Raw genomic sequence first — 16,711 nt, 5'->3', positions numbered from 1 at the left:
ATGATTCAGGAAGGGAAGCTTTCTGTATGCTTCCAGTGTGACTTAGGTTGCTTCTACACAGAGATTTGGCTCTACATCTTCCCCCAACTGCAGCTGTTTATTTTGGGATCTGGGCAGGGGGCACAGAGGTCGCTTCTCTCTGAAGCCAGTTTGATGCAGTGGTTAGATCTGAGACACTCCAGGTGTGAATGTCCTCTCTGCCATGGAAGCTTGCTGGGTGACCTTGGGTCAGAGACATCCTCTCGGCCTAGCCTACCACACAGGGTTGCTGTGAGGATAAAATGGAGGGGAATGTTGTAAACCCTTTTGGATCCTCGCTGGGGTAGAAAGCAGGGTATAAATGAAGTAAGCAAATAAATGTTGCCGAAGTATACACCTTAGAAGCTTCCCCCTGCACCACTGCTTAATTTCCCCAAAACCTGCTTTTATACAAATTTTCCACAAAAAAAGGTCATATTCAAAGTGAATTTGGTCACTGCGTGTATGAGTAGGTGAAGATTTTCTGGATGACCACAACCCCAATCCCTTTGTATCCGCCATTCCCTCCCTTCTGCTACGGGTGGGCTTTTTGTTGGATTTATCATTTCCATTAGAAGTAGTAGCATATCCCTCCAGTGTCATAACGCTGATTTTTTCACTCATAATTACTGATTTTTTAAAAGAAAACAAAATGGTCAGTGGTAGGAAGGGGGGAATGGTGGATATCAGGGGAGAGAACGCTGATGCATGGATTCTCTGTTCACACAATGAAAGCACAACGAGGGAAGTGTGAAACCAACCCTACTTTGCAATCCCATGCAGAGTTATTCCAGTCCAAGCCCATTGATCTCAGTGCCATTAGACTGGTGTAACTATGCATAAGATTGCATTCTTAGCATGGCTGGGTGCACTGAGAAGAATTTAGATCACCTCTGGGTTCACATGGAATACAGACAGAATCATGAGCAAATTTTTACAGCCGGCTGAAGAGACTCCACAGCATCAGCACACGAGGCAGAAAATCCCCTCCAATGAACAGCAATTTCAAAATTAATAGTGAAAATTCAGAGCACAGCCTCAAGTCAAATGCCCATTTAAAATCCTGATGTTCTTTTGAACTGCTAATGTGACAGTTTTAAGTGGGGAAAACATCGTGTCGAACCTTATGCACTCTTTCAAAAGGGTTATTGATTCTCCTGTTACAGAACTAACGCAATGTCTTACAATTTATTTTTGAAACAATTGAAGAATATGCATTTCTTGTGTTCTCCATAAAAACACCTCTGAAACAGCTATTTGTTCCCAAGATCAGCTGCTTAGGGCACAATTCTAAACAGGACTGCTAAGAGCAATACTGAAACCCATTCAGTGTGGCTTACTCCCAGGAAAGCGTTCTTAGGATTGCGGCGCTCGATAATAACCGGAACAAAGAGAACAAAGGCAGCAGCCAATTTAAATATAGACATGCAAAATGATATTATATCATTGTGAAACAACAATCTAAATTATAGCTTGGGTGCCACAGAGAATTTCCATAGACGGAACAGATTCCCATCTGAGGAGTGTGATTCCATTGCTTTCCTCCGCTTGCTGGCCGGAATCACTAGGGTACTGTGGGTTTTCCAGGTTGTATGCCTGTGTTCCAGGTAGCATTTTCTCCTGATGTTTCGCCTGCATCTGTGGCTGGAATCTTCAGGGGATCTGATGGCAGTAAAGCAAGCTTCCTTGTAAAGTAAAGCAAGTAAACCTTGCTTTACTACCATCGGATCCTCTGAAGATGCCAGCCACAGATGCAGGTGAAACGTCAGGAGAAAATGCTACTGGAACACGGCCATACAACCCAGAAAAACCACAACACCCTGGTTCTCTGAATTTCTCTTTCTGGGAGACAAGGACTTCCAGGAAAAGAGGGCTGTGTATGGAAATAACTGGAGATTTGAGGCTGAAGTCTGAGAAGGCAGGGTTTAGAGAAGAGAGAGGCCTTGGTAGGGTATAATGCCATGCAGCCAACCTTCCAAAAGCAGCCATTTTCTCCAGGAGAAGTGGGAATAAACGTCTTAAATAAAAATAAATAAGTGATTTATGTAGACTGGAGATCAAATTTGATTTTGGGAGGTATCCAGTCTCCATCTGGAGGTTGGCAACTCTCAAGAGGGAGCCAGGAAATGAGGATTCATGAAACCTTTCCTTCTTCCATTAGCAGAGATCTTCTACAGGATTCCAGCCCCAGCGCTTAGGTACCACGAAAAGCTGTAGACAGCTCTGTTTGCAATGCCTCGCGTCATCCTCTTTGATTTCCAAAAAAAGAAGGCAACAAAGACCTTTCAGGGCTCTATATTTCAAGTTGTCTACTCAGACCAAGTCGGTATGACAAAAGCATTTTCATTCAAAAATGGACCTGTTTATGCAGCCTTTTCTAGTCCCAAAGGAAATATTCAAGAGGCACCAATAAAAAGCCTGATCCAGATCGCCACCACGAAGCTGGCTGGTATGGAAAGCAGCAAGCTTCTAAAGCAGGTGAAGGGCAGAGATTATTACAGTTTTATAATCAACGGATACAGCATTTTGGCACAGGCCTTCCATTTTCTCTGAAGAGGGAACCTTCATGTTCCTCAAGCATGAGACATCTGCCTCTCATGGTGTCTACAGGGCTGTTTCTAGAGTGGGTGAGGGGCCAAAGCTCTTCCTCCCTCCCTCCAGTGACTTTAGACTTCTGTTCCCAAGCTACTGCCAATTACAAGGTGATGGGCCCCCACACAGACTTTGTTACCCAGGTGACCAAGCCACAACTGACCCAGTAGTAGGCCTCAAACAAACCCAAGGTAATTGATTAGTTTCCTCATGAAGGCTCCCTAAAGCTTGGGACCCAGTATGATTCGTCCTAATCAAGGGATAACTGTGTCTGTCCCTTTTCTTAAGAGGTCCACTCTTGGATCCCTACACTACCCCCTCCAAAGGAGACCCTGCTATTGTCACAGGCCACAGGGCTTAACAAGGGGGTGGTGTTGTAGTACCTCAGCCCTCTTCAGCATTTCCCATTTGTGCAGAATCTTCATTGCAAAAACTTTATCTGTCTCCTTCATTCGCACGACTGCCACCTGAGGGGAGAGAGGACATATTTCTCACTAACCATCACCATGGCCAGTACAAACGGCTACTGGAATGATGTAGCCAATCACAGGTATAGATTTTGGGTAGTCAGTTTTTGACTTTTCACTGAGCTGTACACCATCAGCCCATGATTTCTTTCCTGGTCAATCACTGCCAGGTTCAGATCCTATTGGCAAATATCTTCCAGGTAAATTGAGGTCATCCTCAGGGCTAGCTCACATTCTGGGCTCTACTCGTTACTATCAGTCCCTTCCACTAGAGGCTCCATCCTCCAAGAGCCTCCTGAAGAGTCCCATGTTAATTAAAAATACCCCACCCCCCCCAAATTCTCTCCTGAAGGGAATCTGTCCATATTTCCCAGATACAAAGATGGCTGTTGTTGGCACTCACCTCTCCAAAAGCCCCTCGTCCAATCACTTTCAAGATCTCAAAGTCATCTCGTTGCAGATTCAGGTGCTTTGCCTTGGTGACTACAGGAGCGGCTGGAAGGAGAAAAAAGTCAGGAAGAAGCCGATTTATTTATTTGCTTGCATTTTAAAACAGCCCCGTCAGTTGAATTAGAGACAACTGACCGAATAAACCAATTTAATCCAGTGCACTTTAAAGACTAACAAAATTTAGCCCAGCACAAGCTCTTGTGCACAAATCTCACGTGATCAGAAACATTGCAGCATACATCAATTAAATCAAGACTTTTATATTTACTAAAAAGACAGAAGGTTTGGATATAAATGTTTAACTGAATGGATAAAAAATGCAATCCCTTGGTTGTCTGCCATCCAAGTAATATGACTGACCATGTTCAGCTTCTGAGATCTGATGAGATCGTGGTAGCATGGACCATCTAGGTCAGTTACCCACTGAGAAATGAAGACAAACCATTCCTTCATATGGGGTGATGCCCCCCCATGATCCCGTGCATATGGCAACTGAAAATCAACCCTACTCCTATTTGCGTTGCTCCACCCATTCTAGGGTCTTTCACGCCACAGCAATCCCCAACACGGTGCCCATGGGAAGATGTGAAATCAGACCCTCCGAACACCTTTCCTGACACCCCTCATGTGTTTTTATATCCTGTTAGACTAGTTAAAATACACAACGGTGAAAATAACCACGGTAGGTTTTGTGATACACCTTGGGCAGACTTCTTCCATAACTGGCAGGGCTGAGTCACAGCTAAAATATTTGGGAAGACTTTCTTTCTTTCTTTCTTTCTTTCTTTCTTTCTTTCTTTCTTTCTTTCTTTCTTTCTTTCTTTCTTTCTTTCTTTCTTTCTTTCTTTCTTTCTTTCTTTCTTTCTTTCTTTCTTTATGGGTTTTGTATACCGCCCTACCCCCGAAGGGCTCTGGGCGGTGCACAACATAATTTCCTCACACAGCATATACAAACAAAACCCCATTAAAATTAAATTAAAACAATTTGACAATTATGCTGACAATGGGCACAGACAATGATGTTACTGGCACTTTCGCTCTCCTTATTTTTATTTGTTCGCTTTTGCTAAAGTTTTGAAACAGAAAAGAATACCAACACGTAAGCTGTGTTAGACAAACCTGAGGATTTTATTTAAAGTTATCTGCACTACAAAAAAGGAGGATTTTACAAACATTGAACTTATCTGATCAGATGCATTAAGAAGAAAAGAAGAAGAGTTGGATTTATATCCCCCCTTTCTCTCCTGTAGGAGACTCAAAGGAGCTTACAATCTCCTTGCCCTTCCCCCCTCACAACAAACACCCTGTGAGGTGGGTGGGGCTGAGAGAGCTCCGAAGCTGTGACTAGCCCAAGGTCACCCAGCTGGCATGTGTGGGAGTGCACAGTCTAATCTGAATTCCCCAGATAAGCCTCCACAGCTCAGACAGCAGAGCGGGGAATCAAACCTGATTCCTCCAGATTAGAATGAACCTGCTCTTAACTCACTACGCCACTGCTGCTCCAATAACCACATGGAACAGACAATGAGATTATTTTTATCAGTCTGACCTTAATCAAATTAAATCTAAATTTTGCTTAAGAATTTTATTTAGTAATTATGTTGTCCAAATTTATATATATTATTACTTCAGTTCGATCTCCTAAAAACTGTTAGGCATGATGTATTATGTATAATACCTATAAATATATGTATAATACCTATAAATAAGTTTTTAAAGAAACTGGACGAGGCTAGATGGGGCTTTGATTCTGATTCGCCACTGGAGATGTTTCCACCATAATAAGAAAAGGAGGTGGTACACAACACCAGCAGAATTGGAGCTACCAGGGGGATGGGGGGAGCATGTTGCACCAGGCACATGGCTGAGGAGGGTGGAAAATCCGCCCACAGCACCCCACTCCCCCGCGGTGCCCGCCCCCACACTTACCTTATTGAAACAGTGCAGGCTGGAGAAGCGGTCTGTTCCCTTCAGGCTGAAAATGGCCTGGTGGGAACTACACTTCCCAGGAGACCTTGCGAGCCCCAAGGTGTCATGGGTAGTTCCCACCAGGCCATTTTCAGCCAGAAGGGAACAGACCGCTTTTCCAGGCTGAACTAAGGTAAGTGTGTGTGGAGGCGGGGGGGGGGGGCGGGCGCTGGGGGGGATGGAAAACACAGAGTACGCACCAGGCGCACTCTGGCCAGCTATGCCTCTGACCAGCAGTTAAAGGAAACAGAAATTGTACCACAGGGCTACAGCTTAATTCTGACAAAATAAGCCTCTACTGGAGTGCAGAAAAACAGACTTACCGTATATACCCACGTATAAGCCGAGTTTTTCAGCCCTGTTTTAAGGCTGAAAAATGCCCCCTCGGCTTATACACGAGTCACCGCTTACCAGCCAGCTCTTCAGGCCTCTGCCGAGGCTGGGGGCTGCACAAGCCGCTTGTTGCTGCCCTCCTCGGAGGGTGAAGGGGGAACCCCGAGGCACCCTGGCTGGCTGGGCTTCATCAAACCTAGCCTGCAGGCAGAGGGAGCTCCTTATTTGGGCAGTGACATCAGGGGGAGTCACTGCCCAAATAAGGCGCTCCCTCTGCCTGCCCTCTGGCTGGGCTTTGTTAAACCCAGCAGGCAGGCAGAGGGACTCCCCCTGATGTCACTGCCCAAATAAGGAGCTCCCTCTGCCTCCCGGCTTCCCACCCTTGGCTTATAGGCAAGTCAATAAGTTTTCCCATGTTTGTGCAGTAAAATTAGGTGCCTCGGCTTATACACAAGTATATACGGTACTTTACTATATAATTATTTTACAATTCAAATAAAAATGCATAAAGGTATACAAATATGTAACAAACCAGCCCTGGATACAAGAATAAGCTAGCCGGCAATCTAGATTCAATGCCAATTTCGTAATGAGACTTCAAGGCTTATTAAACTCAATGATACGAAGAAACGCAGCTTGTTACAATGAGATAATCAAAAAGGCACTGTGCTCTGCTAGCTCAACTCACTCTCCTCACAAAGTCCTGGAGATGTTTCGGTAGCAGTTGCCCCCACAGCACAAGACTTTTCACAATGTGACTGAAAGTAAGCTGAGTGTATGCCAGAAAATATTTCAAAAGAATATGTTCATCTAAAAATGCATACTCTCAAGCCCTGACATTTGTGGTTGGCTCCACTGCCTGCAGCAGCCATTTTTCACTAGCACCTACCACCTTGTGTCAGAATCCTAAAGGTGCCTGCAGGCTCGAAAAGGTTGAGACTGAAGATAGCAGGTACCCCTTCCTGGTCAACGGATGGAGGTAGGGTTGCCAGATCCAACTTGGGAAACTTCTGGAGATTTGGGGATGGAACCTGGGAAGGACACGAACCTAAGTGGGGTAACACCAATCTTGGAACATCTACACTGGCTGCCTGCTGCCCGGATCATCTTCAAAATTTTGGTGTAAGCAGCCATAAGCGGACTTGGATACACATACTTGCAGGACCGCATCTCCCAGTATCATCCTCAGAGAACTCTCCACTCAGCCGAGGGGAATCTACTGGTGGTCTCAGGCCCGAGGGATATCCGGCTGGCTGTAAAGGGCCAGGGCCTTTATGGCCCTCGCCCCAACCCCAGCCTGGTGAAACATGCTGCCAAGTAACATCAGCTCCCTGCAGAGCCTGACCCAATTCCTCAGGGCCTGTAAAATGGAGCTGTTCCACCAGGCCTTTCGATCAAGCCAGCTGAATGCTTCCCGATTACGATATCTCCCCTGAGCTTCCCGTGGGAGAAACAATATGTCTCGCCATCTGGGGTTTTTAGCTGGATTGTTTTAAATGTTTTTATGACTGTTTTTATTGATTGTTATTTATAGGAACTGTATGTGTGATTTTAGGCTTTATGCCATTGTAAGCCGCCCTGAGCCCTTTGGGGGTAGGTTGGGGTATACAAACAAACAAACAAACAAACAAACAAACAAACAAACAAACAAACAAACAAACAAACAGGCCCTCCATTTTCTCCAGAAGAACTGATCTCCTGGGGCAATTCCAGGAGATCCCCAGGTCCCACCTGGAGGCTGGCATCCTATTGAAAACCCCATGTTACAGTGTGGAAAATGATGAGAACAAGCTTTTATTCCCTATTGCATAAGTACTACCAGTCATACTCAACCGGGACATAACATTCAATGGGGCATACATGCTGACAATCCAATTTATAATGCCTCAGACCATGTAGTCATTTCCCAGATTTTATCTGGGAAATCAACTGTACAAAACAAGTCCTACATGCATTGGGTGTATGTACGTACAAGCTCTTCAGGTATTCTGGGTAGGATCCTATGAACCACAAGCACAAGGAATTTGTGGAGGCGTATCTTTCCTTGCCTTTCCCTAGCAGACACCTAAGATTCTCCAAAAAAACAATGCTGAGAGAACCTCACAGACAAAAAGATGGAAAGCATGGGGAGGGAAAAGGAAATTAGGTGAAATTGTCCCTGTAATTCCTTCCACTGACAGAGCAAGATTACCATAGGTATTGGAAGGGAGTGAGGAATCTGGTGAAGTAGAGAAGGCCCGAATGTCTGCGTCTCTGTGAATTTAAACCTTGATGAGATATGGAATCAGACCACCAAATATTTCATTTATTTCTCCCCAACAGGCGACCTCAAACTGGCCTACATTGTTCTCTCCTCCTCATTTTATCCTCATGGCAACCCCGTGAGGTAAATTAGTCTGTGTGTTATTAGTTCAAAGTCATCTAACAAGCTGAGTAATATAGTGGTCAGTGTTGGGAGATTCCAGGTTTGAATTCCCATTCTACTATGGAAGCATGCTGAATAACCTTGGGTTAGCCACACACTCAGCTCAACCTTCCTGACAGGATCGTTGTGAGGGTCAAATGGATGGGAGGAGAAAGGTGTCAGTCACCTTGGGAAAAGGCAGGGTATAAATGAAATGAGACAGAATCAATTATAAGCTGAGTTTCAGACCTGCTGGGTCTCCCAGATCCCAGCCTGGCACTCTAACCACCATATCACACTGGCTTTCTGTAATGAACAGACATGTTGTACAGTACTGTAGGGATGTGGAGGGTTTTACATATATGACCCCGGAAATGGAAAGAACCTTTGCTCCTGCACGAGCTCTCCATGTCTCCAAAAACCCAGACATGGCCCTCAGAAAAATTTGCACACCCTCTGCCCTGTGTTGTGCACGATGAGTAAGAAGAGACAACCCACTCTGCTTGGGCACCTTGCTGGGATTGCTGCCCAGGGACATAGCTACAGGAAATTGCGCCCAGGGCAAGCACTGACATTGTGCCCCTCCCCTGACACCACTGCAGCGGGGCAGCAGATTCAGGGGGGCCTCCAAGCAACCCTAGTTGTGTTAACTAGAAGGAAGGAAGGAAGGAAGGAAGGAAGGAAGGAAGGAAGGAAGGAAGGAAGGAAGGAAGGAAGGAAGGAAGGAAGGAAGGAAAAGACAGACAGACTCACACTGCTGGAAGAACAGAAGGAAAGAAGGAAGATAGAGAGAGGAAGGGGGGAGAGAGAAAGGCCGGAATAAAGTGAAAGGGGAGAAGAGCGAAAGGGGGAAGAGAGCCTTGGCAGGAGTGGGGGTGGGGGGTGGGGTGAATGTTGCCCACATGAGGAAGGGTTGTGGGAAACTGTGCTGGGACAGTGATTTTTGGAGGCAGGTTTTGGGTGGAGGAATTCTCAGGAGCCCGAGGATTCCCCTGCCCAGAATCTGGCACCCCAGCAGTGTCTCCAAAGTGATGAAGGGCTGTAGAAGCAGTGCTGGGGAGGCAGAGTTGGGGGGGGGGAGCGCAGGAGGAGGAGGCAGCAGGCAGTGCAATGCTCCTCCAGCTCCTTCCTCCTGGAGGCGGGTGGCGAAAAGGGGCCCCCAGATGTCCCACAGGAGTGGTGCCCAGGTCTCCCACCCCACTCAAGGTGCCTTTGTGGCTACCCCCTTCTGGCAAAAGCACTGTGCTGAGGAAAATGGGAAAGGAAGACCAAGTTTCTGCTGTCTAGCAGGGCTGAGGGGAAGAGGTCCATGCTATGGACCTGGCTGTGGGAATCCATTGCTAGGGGTCGTTGTTGTTGTTGTTGTTGTTGCTGCTGCTGCTGCTGCTGCTGCCTGGGTGAGCAGAGAGGACCTCCGTGCAGAGCAAAATGCCAGCAAGCCTGATCCAGACAGGAGTGGAGGGATGAGTCTGGGCCAAGTTCCATCTACATGCCTTTGAACACAGCACAGCTCCTGGCTGCTGGCTCCCAACCACCCTTAGGACTCAGGGCTTGACTGCCACATCCCTCAACAGCTTGGGGAGAACAAAACAAGGAAGCAGGTGGAAAAGCTGCTGCACTCTCCCCTCTCCTGGCTCCCAATCACAAGCCTTGAGTAGCTGTGATCGGACTTGTTCACCTGCTCCTGTCTGCACCCAGGAGGGGCGTTATCCCTGCATGCCCCATCATGCCCCGTTTGGCAGCCATGTTCCTATTGTGGCACCTGTCTCCTCCATGAGTCCCAGGGAAAGAAAAAGCAACGCCAATGCCTGTGCCTATCAGATCGACCAGAAAAGATGGGCTGGATGTTTGCTGCACAACTACCCTCTCACTACATTAGGGAGCAAAGCGGCTGTTTGTTTGTGTTAAAATGTTTATTAGTACATAAAATATTAAAATTAGTACTTAAAATATTCACGCTAAAAAATATTACCACTTGCCCCTTAACCACATTAATAAAATTGGTTCTTTAAAGTTACAACTGATAAACATCACACTTTTCTCTATCAGATCTTATTTTAACAATCCACTCACCTTCAAAACCATTAATCATTAATTTATATTATTCTGTTTTATCCAAATAATGTATCAAGTGTATCCAATTAACCAAAATTGTAACTAAATTATTTTTTTAAGTAATAAAGTGAGTTTAACCATTTCTGCCAACTCTAATAATGTCACCTACCATTCTGCAATTGTAGGTATAGAATAGGCTAGAATTTTCAATTTTTGGCACATATAGTATTCTTGCAACAGCTGTCATATATAAAAAAATTTCCGTGTTTTCTTTCCAGAGATCTATCCATAAGTCCCAACAGAAAGGCCTCTGGTTTCATTTGTATATTTATCTTCACAAACTTTTTATGTATTAACTTTCAAAATTCTTTAGTTTTTTCACAAGTCCACCTTAAATGATAAAACGACCCTTCTTGATTATCTCATTCCCAAACCTTATTCAAAATATTTTTATACATCTTTGTTAGGTTATCTGGTATTGTATACCAATGGCACATGATTTTATAAAAGTTATCTTTGAGATTGGAGCTTAGTATATATTTAGGTCCCTGTGACCACATATTCTCTCATTGTTCAAATGGCATATTATACCCATTTTATCATACATTCTTCCACTTGTTCTCCTCCTGTTTCCAGTCTCAAAATCATTTATACATTTTAGCCACAGCATGTTCATCATTTGTACATAACTCCACTTCAAATTTTGTTTTAGTATCATCAGAACCATGTAACTTTATCTAGTTTAAATCTCTCGTATAATTGTGCATACGAAAATCAATCACAAATAATATTTTTGCCTGTACTTGTTCTCCTGTTTTCATTTCAGATTCCCCTTGTCAGAATTCTAAGATACCACGATAAACAATCCATTTTCTTTCAAAAATAATTTCAAGTCTATACAATGATTCTTGTGCTGAAAGCCACTGTGGCGTTGCTTTTTTTGTCAAAGTCAAACTGGCACTTGCAATATAATGATTATTAAAATCCTTGTTGGCTTTTAACTTTATCGTACCATGAACAGGCATGCCATCCAAATTTCTAGTCATGTCCTCCTAGATCTGGCAATCTGGGATCTACTTTTACAGCACAATCCTGACCACCGTGGTGTGGCAAAGGCTGTGCCACACAAGCTTCAAAGGGGCTTTCAGGCAGCACAGCTGTGAGGAAAACTTCAAATTCCTCCCACTGCCCCATTGACAGTCCCGCCAAAAATGGGACTTCTGGTCACCTTGGGCTTACATCACTTAAAAGTGTGGCATAAGTCTGGGGGGGGGGCTGATGTTCTCGGGCTGGAATTCTGATAGAAACTGTCAGCCCCACCCCCAGAAACATCCCATCATGCCCTCCCCTCCCCAGGCATCCGCTTAGGATACCAGCGCAACTCTGCAGCACCCCAGACTACCAGGTTTTGACACAGGGGAGCAGAGGGGCAGTCGGCCACCGGCACAATTACCCCCTGTCCCAACGGGGCTGCCCCTTACAGAGCAGAGGAGGCAAACACATCAGCGCTGCCCTCCACTATTTCCTCTGTGGATTCCCCTCCTCCCCCATCTGGATTGGGCTGCCCACGGCTTTCAAAAGAACATGTTACTAGCCCTCATGGCCTGACCTGCGAGCAAAGCAAAACAGAGTTGCCAGTAGTCAGAGTTCTTTGCTCCTTCTCATTGTTTATTTAACAGCCCTCCTTTCAGCCATAAGGACAACAGACCAGGAGGCATGCAATAAAAAAAGCAAATTAAGGCAATTAAGAAGTGGAACACAGAAGATCATTAAATAATTCAGCTGCAGCAGTGGAAGGGAAAGAGGGGTGTGTGTGAATGTATGATGGGCAGTCCTCCCCCCTCCAGCCCACTAAGCTCAGGGGTCAGCAACCTATTATAATCAAAAAGCCAAAAATTCAGTGCATGAGATCAACCAATAGCCAGTATAAGCAAGCCTATTTGCATAACTGAAAATTAAGGTTGCCTACTCCAGGTTAAGAAATATCTAGAGCAGTGGTGGATATTCAGAGCCCTCAGCACTCAGAGCCCTCTGTGGGCACGCGCAAACAGAGTGCCCCGCCCCCCCACATCTAGGCTGGCCTGGGCTGCTGGGCTCGATTATTAGCATTAAACCTAAGACCCAGTTTTGGGGAAGCAGTGCAGGTAACCCTGTTAAGCGCTGTCAAACCCCACTGGTTTTCATGTGAAGAACTAAAGCGTGATCGTTTACCTAGGAGAAAGCTCAGTTGCTGGCAATGGGGCTTGCTTCTGCGTAAACCCTCCTAGGATCACGATTCACCCATTGGAAGACTTGCATGGTTGCTTCAAAGCAAAGCCACCGACAACCACCAAGCTTACTCCCGAGTAACGCATGCCTCGGAGCCAACCGTTTTTTCTAAACTGAAACCTCGGTATTCAGGTTATATTGCCATGTTGGCACTTTGCGATAAATAAGTAGGTTTTGGGTTGCAATTTGGGCACTCAGTCTCAAAAAGGTTTGCCATCACTGATCTAGAGTTTTTGAGGGGCGGAGATACAGCCTGGGGGTGGGGCTTAGAGAGGGGAGGGCCTTCAACAGGGTATAATGCAATAGAGTCCATTTGCCAATGCATCCGTGTTCCCCAGTTGAATCAATCTCTGTCACCTGGAGATCAGTCACAATAGCCGAGAGCTCTGACTATCACTTGGAGGTTGGCAAACCTACTGAAACACATATTACTGCTACTTGACATGTGGACTAATAATCCATCACGTTTCCACAGTCTTGAACATTGGTTGTTGTCAGAAAAGTTTTTTTGTCAGAAAAGTGGCACAAACGAGGTCTCGTAATACATAATCAATATACAAAGGAGCATCCCAAACAAATAGGATTGCTGCTATAGATTAAGCAATTCCTGGAGAATTGGGGGCAGCAGAGCCTGGAAAAGGGGTGTAGGAAAAGGTGGGGTCTCATCAGAATATTGTGCCATTGAGTCCACTCTCCAAAGTAGTCATTTTCTCCAGGGCAGTGGCGTATTTGCCTAGGGACAAGGGGTACCCTCTGTCCCCGGGTGCCATTAATCTGGTCACGTGGGGGGCACAAAATTGGCCGCCCACGTAACCAGGAAGATGGCAAGGCATGGGTCGAGGGCGCCCAGCTTCCCCCCCTGCTGCCGCCCCTTGCTCCCAGCTCACAGCCAGCAGCCGGAAGTCCCTTCTGCCCTCCCCTCTGGGAGGCCAGAAGCGACTGCCATCCCCCAGCCTCTGAGACCTGCTTTTGTAAGCACTGAGCCTCTGCTCCAGGGGAAATAATCTCTGTTATCTGGAGGTCAATTGTAATTTTGAGAGATCTCCGGACCCCACCTGGGCACCACTGTTTCAGGGCACTGGAACAAATCTGCACATGGTTTGCATTGGGAATATTGGCAACCGTTCTCCTCTACTGTGCCACTTTTCGTAAAGCTTCTCTAATAAATGTGTTAGTCCCATCCACACCTTTGCCTGCCGTTCCCTTCTCAGACTGGTTATTCTAGTATTCTGTGCACCCCTCCAATGTACCTTAAGATAAAAATTTAATTAATTTTAATAGCCTTGTTTGGTTCGATACCGGGCCAATTTTAGGCCTAAAGTAGGGTGGCCAGCTCCAGGTTGGGCATTCCTGGAGATCTGGAGATGAAGTCTGGGAAGGACAGTATAATGCCATACGGTCCGCCCTCCAAAGCATCCTTTTTTCCAGCGGAGCTTATCTCTGCAGTCTGGAGATGAGCTGTAATTCTGGGAGATCCCCAAGTGCCACCTGGAGGCTGGCATGCCTACTCTAGAGCCATTTTCCCATACTCCAGCTGTGGCAGCTTTCTTGCTTCACAACAGCCACAGAAGCAGCCCTCTCCTTAGGGACCAGTGCTGATGACACAGCCCCACATCACCAGATAGTGATCTTCTTTAAGGAGGGAAGCCTCCTGTTTCTCATAGCCTCGATTCACCTCAGCAGTTATGGAAGCAGAGAAGGCCGGGTGGGTGACAGCAGTCCTTGTGACAGGGAGAAGAAATTCTCCAGCACAAACCAGTTTAGGGATGGCTGTTTCGTGCACCCCATCCATAGAATCATAGAGTTGGAAGAGATCACAAGGGCCATCGAATCCAACCCATGCCATGCAGGAAGGCACAGTCAACACACTCCTGACAGATGGCCATCCAGACTCTGTTTAAAAACTGCCAAAGGAGGAGACTCCACCACACTCCAAGGCAGTGCATTCCACTGTCGAACAGCCCATACCATCAGGAAGTTCTTCCTAATGTTTAGGTGGAATTTCTTTTCCTTTACCTTGAGCCCATAACTCCTTGCCCTAGTCCAGTGGTGGCGAACCTATGGCACGGGTGCCAGAGGTGGCACTCAGAGCCCTCTCTGTGGGCACACATGCACAGAGTTTGTCATGTGGGGGGGAAATCACCCCCCCCCACACACACACACCTAGGCTGGCCTAGACCCCTGGACTTGATGTGCAAGCACCTCAGCGAGCAGGGAGGACTCGGCTGACAGGCCTGGTGCCTGTGCTCCAGGTGGCTGCTGCCTGGGGGGGGGGGGGGGGAGGTGGCAGAGATACTAGAGAGGCGCAGAGCGGCACATGTCGGACTTGCTGGAGGCTACAGCAGGCTGGCCCCTGCTCGAGGGGGTTATTCAGGTTAAATTGCCACGTTGGCACTTTGCGATAAATAAGTGGGTTTTGGGTTGCAATTTGGGCACTTGGTCTCGAAAAGGTTCACCATCACTGCCCTAGTCTCTGGAGCAGCAGAAAACAAGCTTGCTCCCTCTTCAACATGGAATCCCTTCAAATATTTAATTTCAACTTCTTTAATTTTCTTTTCTCCAGACTAAACATACCCAGTCTCTTCTCGTACAGCATGGACTCCAGACCTTTTACCATTCTGGTCACCCTCCTCTGGACTCATTCCAGCTTGTCAATATCCTTCTTGAATTGCAGTGCCCAGAACTCAACACAGTATTCCAGGTGAAGTCTGACCAATGCAGAATAGAGTGGTACTATTACATCCCTTGATCTAGATTCTATAATCCTAGTGACAAAGCCTAGAACTGCATTGGCTTTCTTGGCTGCCGCATCACACGTCTGACTCATGTGCAGTTTGTGGTCTACTAAGACTCCCAGATCACTTTCACATGTACTGTTAGCAGTGGCCCAACAAGAACAGCTTCTCTGGCTCAGGCTAAGAATCCATTGTTTCCACTATCTTGCTTCCATCAGAGTAGAGGCTGCGTTGCAGGGAGGGGCTGTAATTCAGTGGAATAGTTTCCGCTTTGCCTGCAGAAGATCCCAGATCCATCTCCAGTTCAAAGGACCAGGCGATGTAAAAGATCTCGTCCAGAGACCCCAGAGAACGCTGCCAGTCTGAGTAGGCAATATTGACTTTAATGGAGCAAGGGTTTGACTCCTGTGGATACCAGGCACTACAGAGTAATATCTAACACTCATGGGCACTCTTGACAGAAGCAGCCTGAACGTCTTAAGGTGGAAAAATGGTTCAAGACAGCGTCTTTCGTGATTAGCAGGTGGCAGACTAAGATCTGAGAGGATCCAGGTTTGAACATAAGAACAAGCCTGCTGGATCAGACCAGAATCCATCTACTGTAGTCCAGCACTCTGCTACTCGCAGTGGCCCACCAGGTGCCTTTGGGAGCTCACATGCAGTATGTGAAAGCAATGGCCTTCTGCTGCTGCTGCTGCTGCTGCTGCTCCTGAGCACCTGGTCTGCTAAGGCATTTGCAATCTCAGATCAAGAAGGATCAAGATTGGTAGCCATACATCGACTTCTCTTCCATAAAGCCCCTTTTAAAGCTATCCAGGTTAGTGGCCATCACCATCTCCTGTGGCAACATATTCCAAACATCAATCACACGTTGCGTGAAAGAACATAAGAACATAAGAACTAGCCTGCTGGATCAGACCAGAGTCCATCTAGTCCAGCACTCTGCTACTTGCAGTGGCCCACCAGGTGCCTTTGGGAGCTGAAAAAATGTTTCCTTTTATTAGTCCTAATTCTTTGAATGCCCATTCCCTCATGGAAGTCCACAGGGAAGACTGAGCTATCCCTCTCTCAGCCTAACCTAGAGGCAGCAATTAAGAGGGGAGAATACACACACACTCAGACAGACATGAGCAGTGGGCTCTAATTCAGAATCCAGGTTTGTTTCTCCACTCCTCCCCATGAAGCCTGCTGGGTAACCTTGGGCTAGTCACAGTTCTTCGGAACTCTCTCAGTCCCACCTGCCTCACAAGATGTGGGGAGAGGAAGGAAAGGCGATTGTAAGCCACTTTGAGACTCCTTACAGAAGAGAAAACCAACTCTTCTTCTTTTTTGGATCAACATCTGTTGGGATAGAACCAACTCCAAAGCTCCCCTTCCCTCCTCACAGTTTAATTTGTAAAACTAAGCCCTGATTCTAGACA

The 16,711-nt window shown here is 46.4% G+C and overlaps 1 protein-coding gene across 2 annotated transcripts in view; it reads right to left on the bottom strand.

The window, feature by feature from the left end:
- The window catches only part of CDC42BPG (CDC42 binding protein kinase gamma), a 67,071-nt gene that overhangs the window by 37,823 nt on the left and 12,537 nt on the right, over positions 1 to 16,711 (bottom strand). For both annotated transcript variants that reach the window (XM_048514299.1, XM_048514308.1), the window contains exons 2-3: positions 3,481 to 3,572; positions 2,994 to 3,077 (exon numbers count right to left, since the gene is read on the bottom strand). In XM_048514299.1, the coding sequence (XP_048370256.1) occupies positions 2,994 to 3,077; positions 3,481 to 3,572 (176 nt within the window). The remainder of the gene's footprint in view (positions 1 to 2,993; positions 3,078 to 3,480; positions 3,573 to 16,711) is intronic.

Source organism: Sphaerodactylus townsendi, linkage group LG01, assembly GCF_021028975.2.
Source record: "Sphaerodactylus townsendi isolate TG3544 linkage group LG01, MPM_Stown_v2.3, whole genome shotgun sequence".
NCBI classification, from domain to species: domain Eukaryota; kingdom Metazoa; phylum Chordata; class Lepidosauria; order Squamata; family Sphaerodactylidae; genus Sphaerodactylus; species Sphaerodactylus townsendi.
The sequence above is the reverse complement of the archived record's forward strand: the minus strand, read 5'-3'. Positions and strand labels throughout refer to the sequence as shown.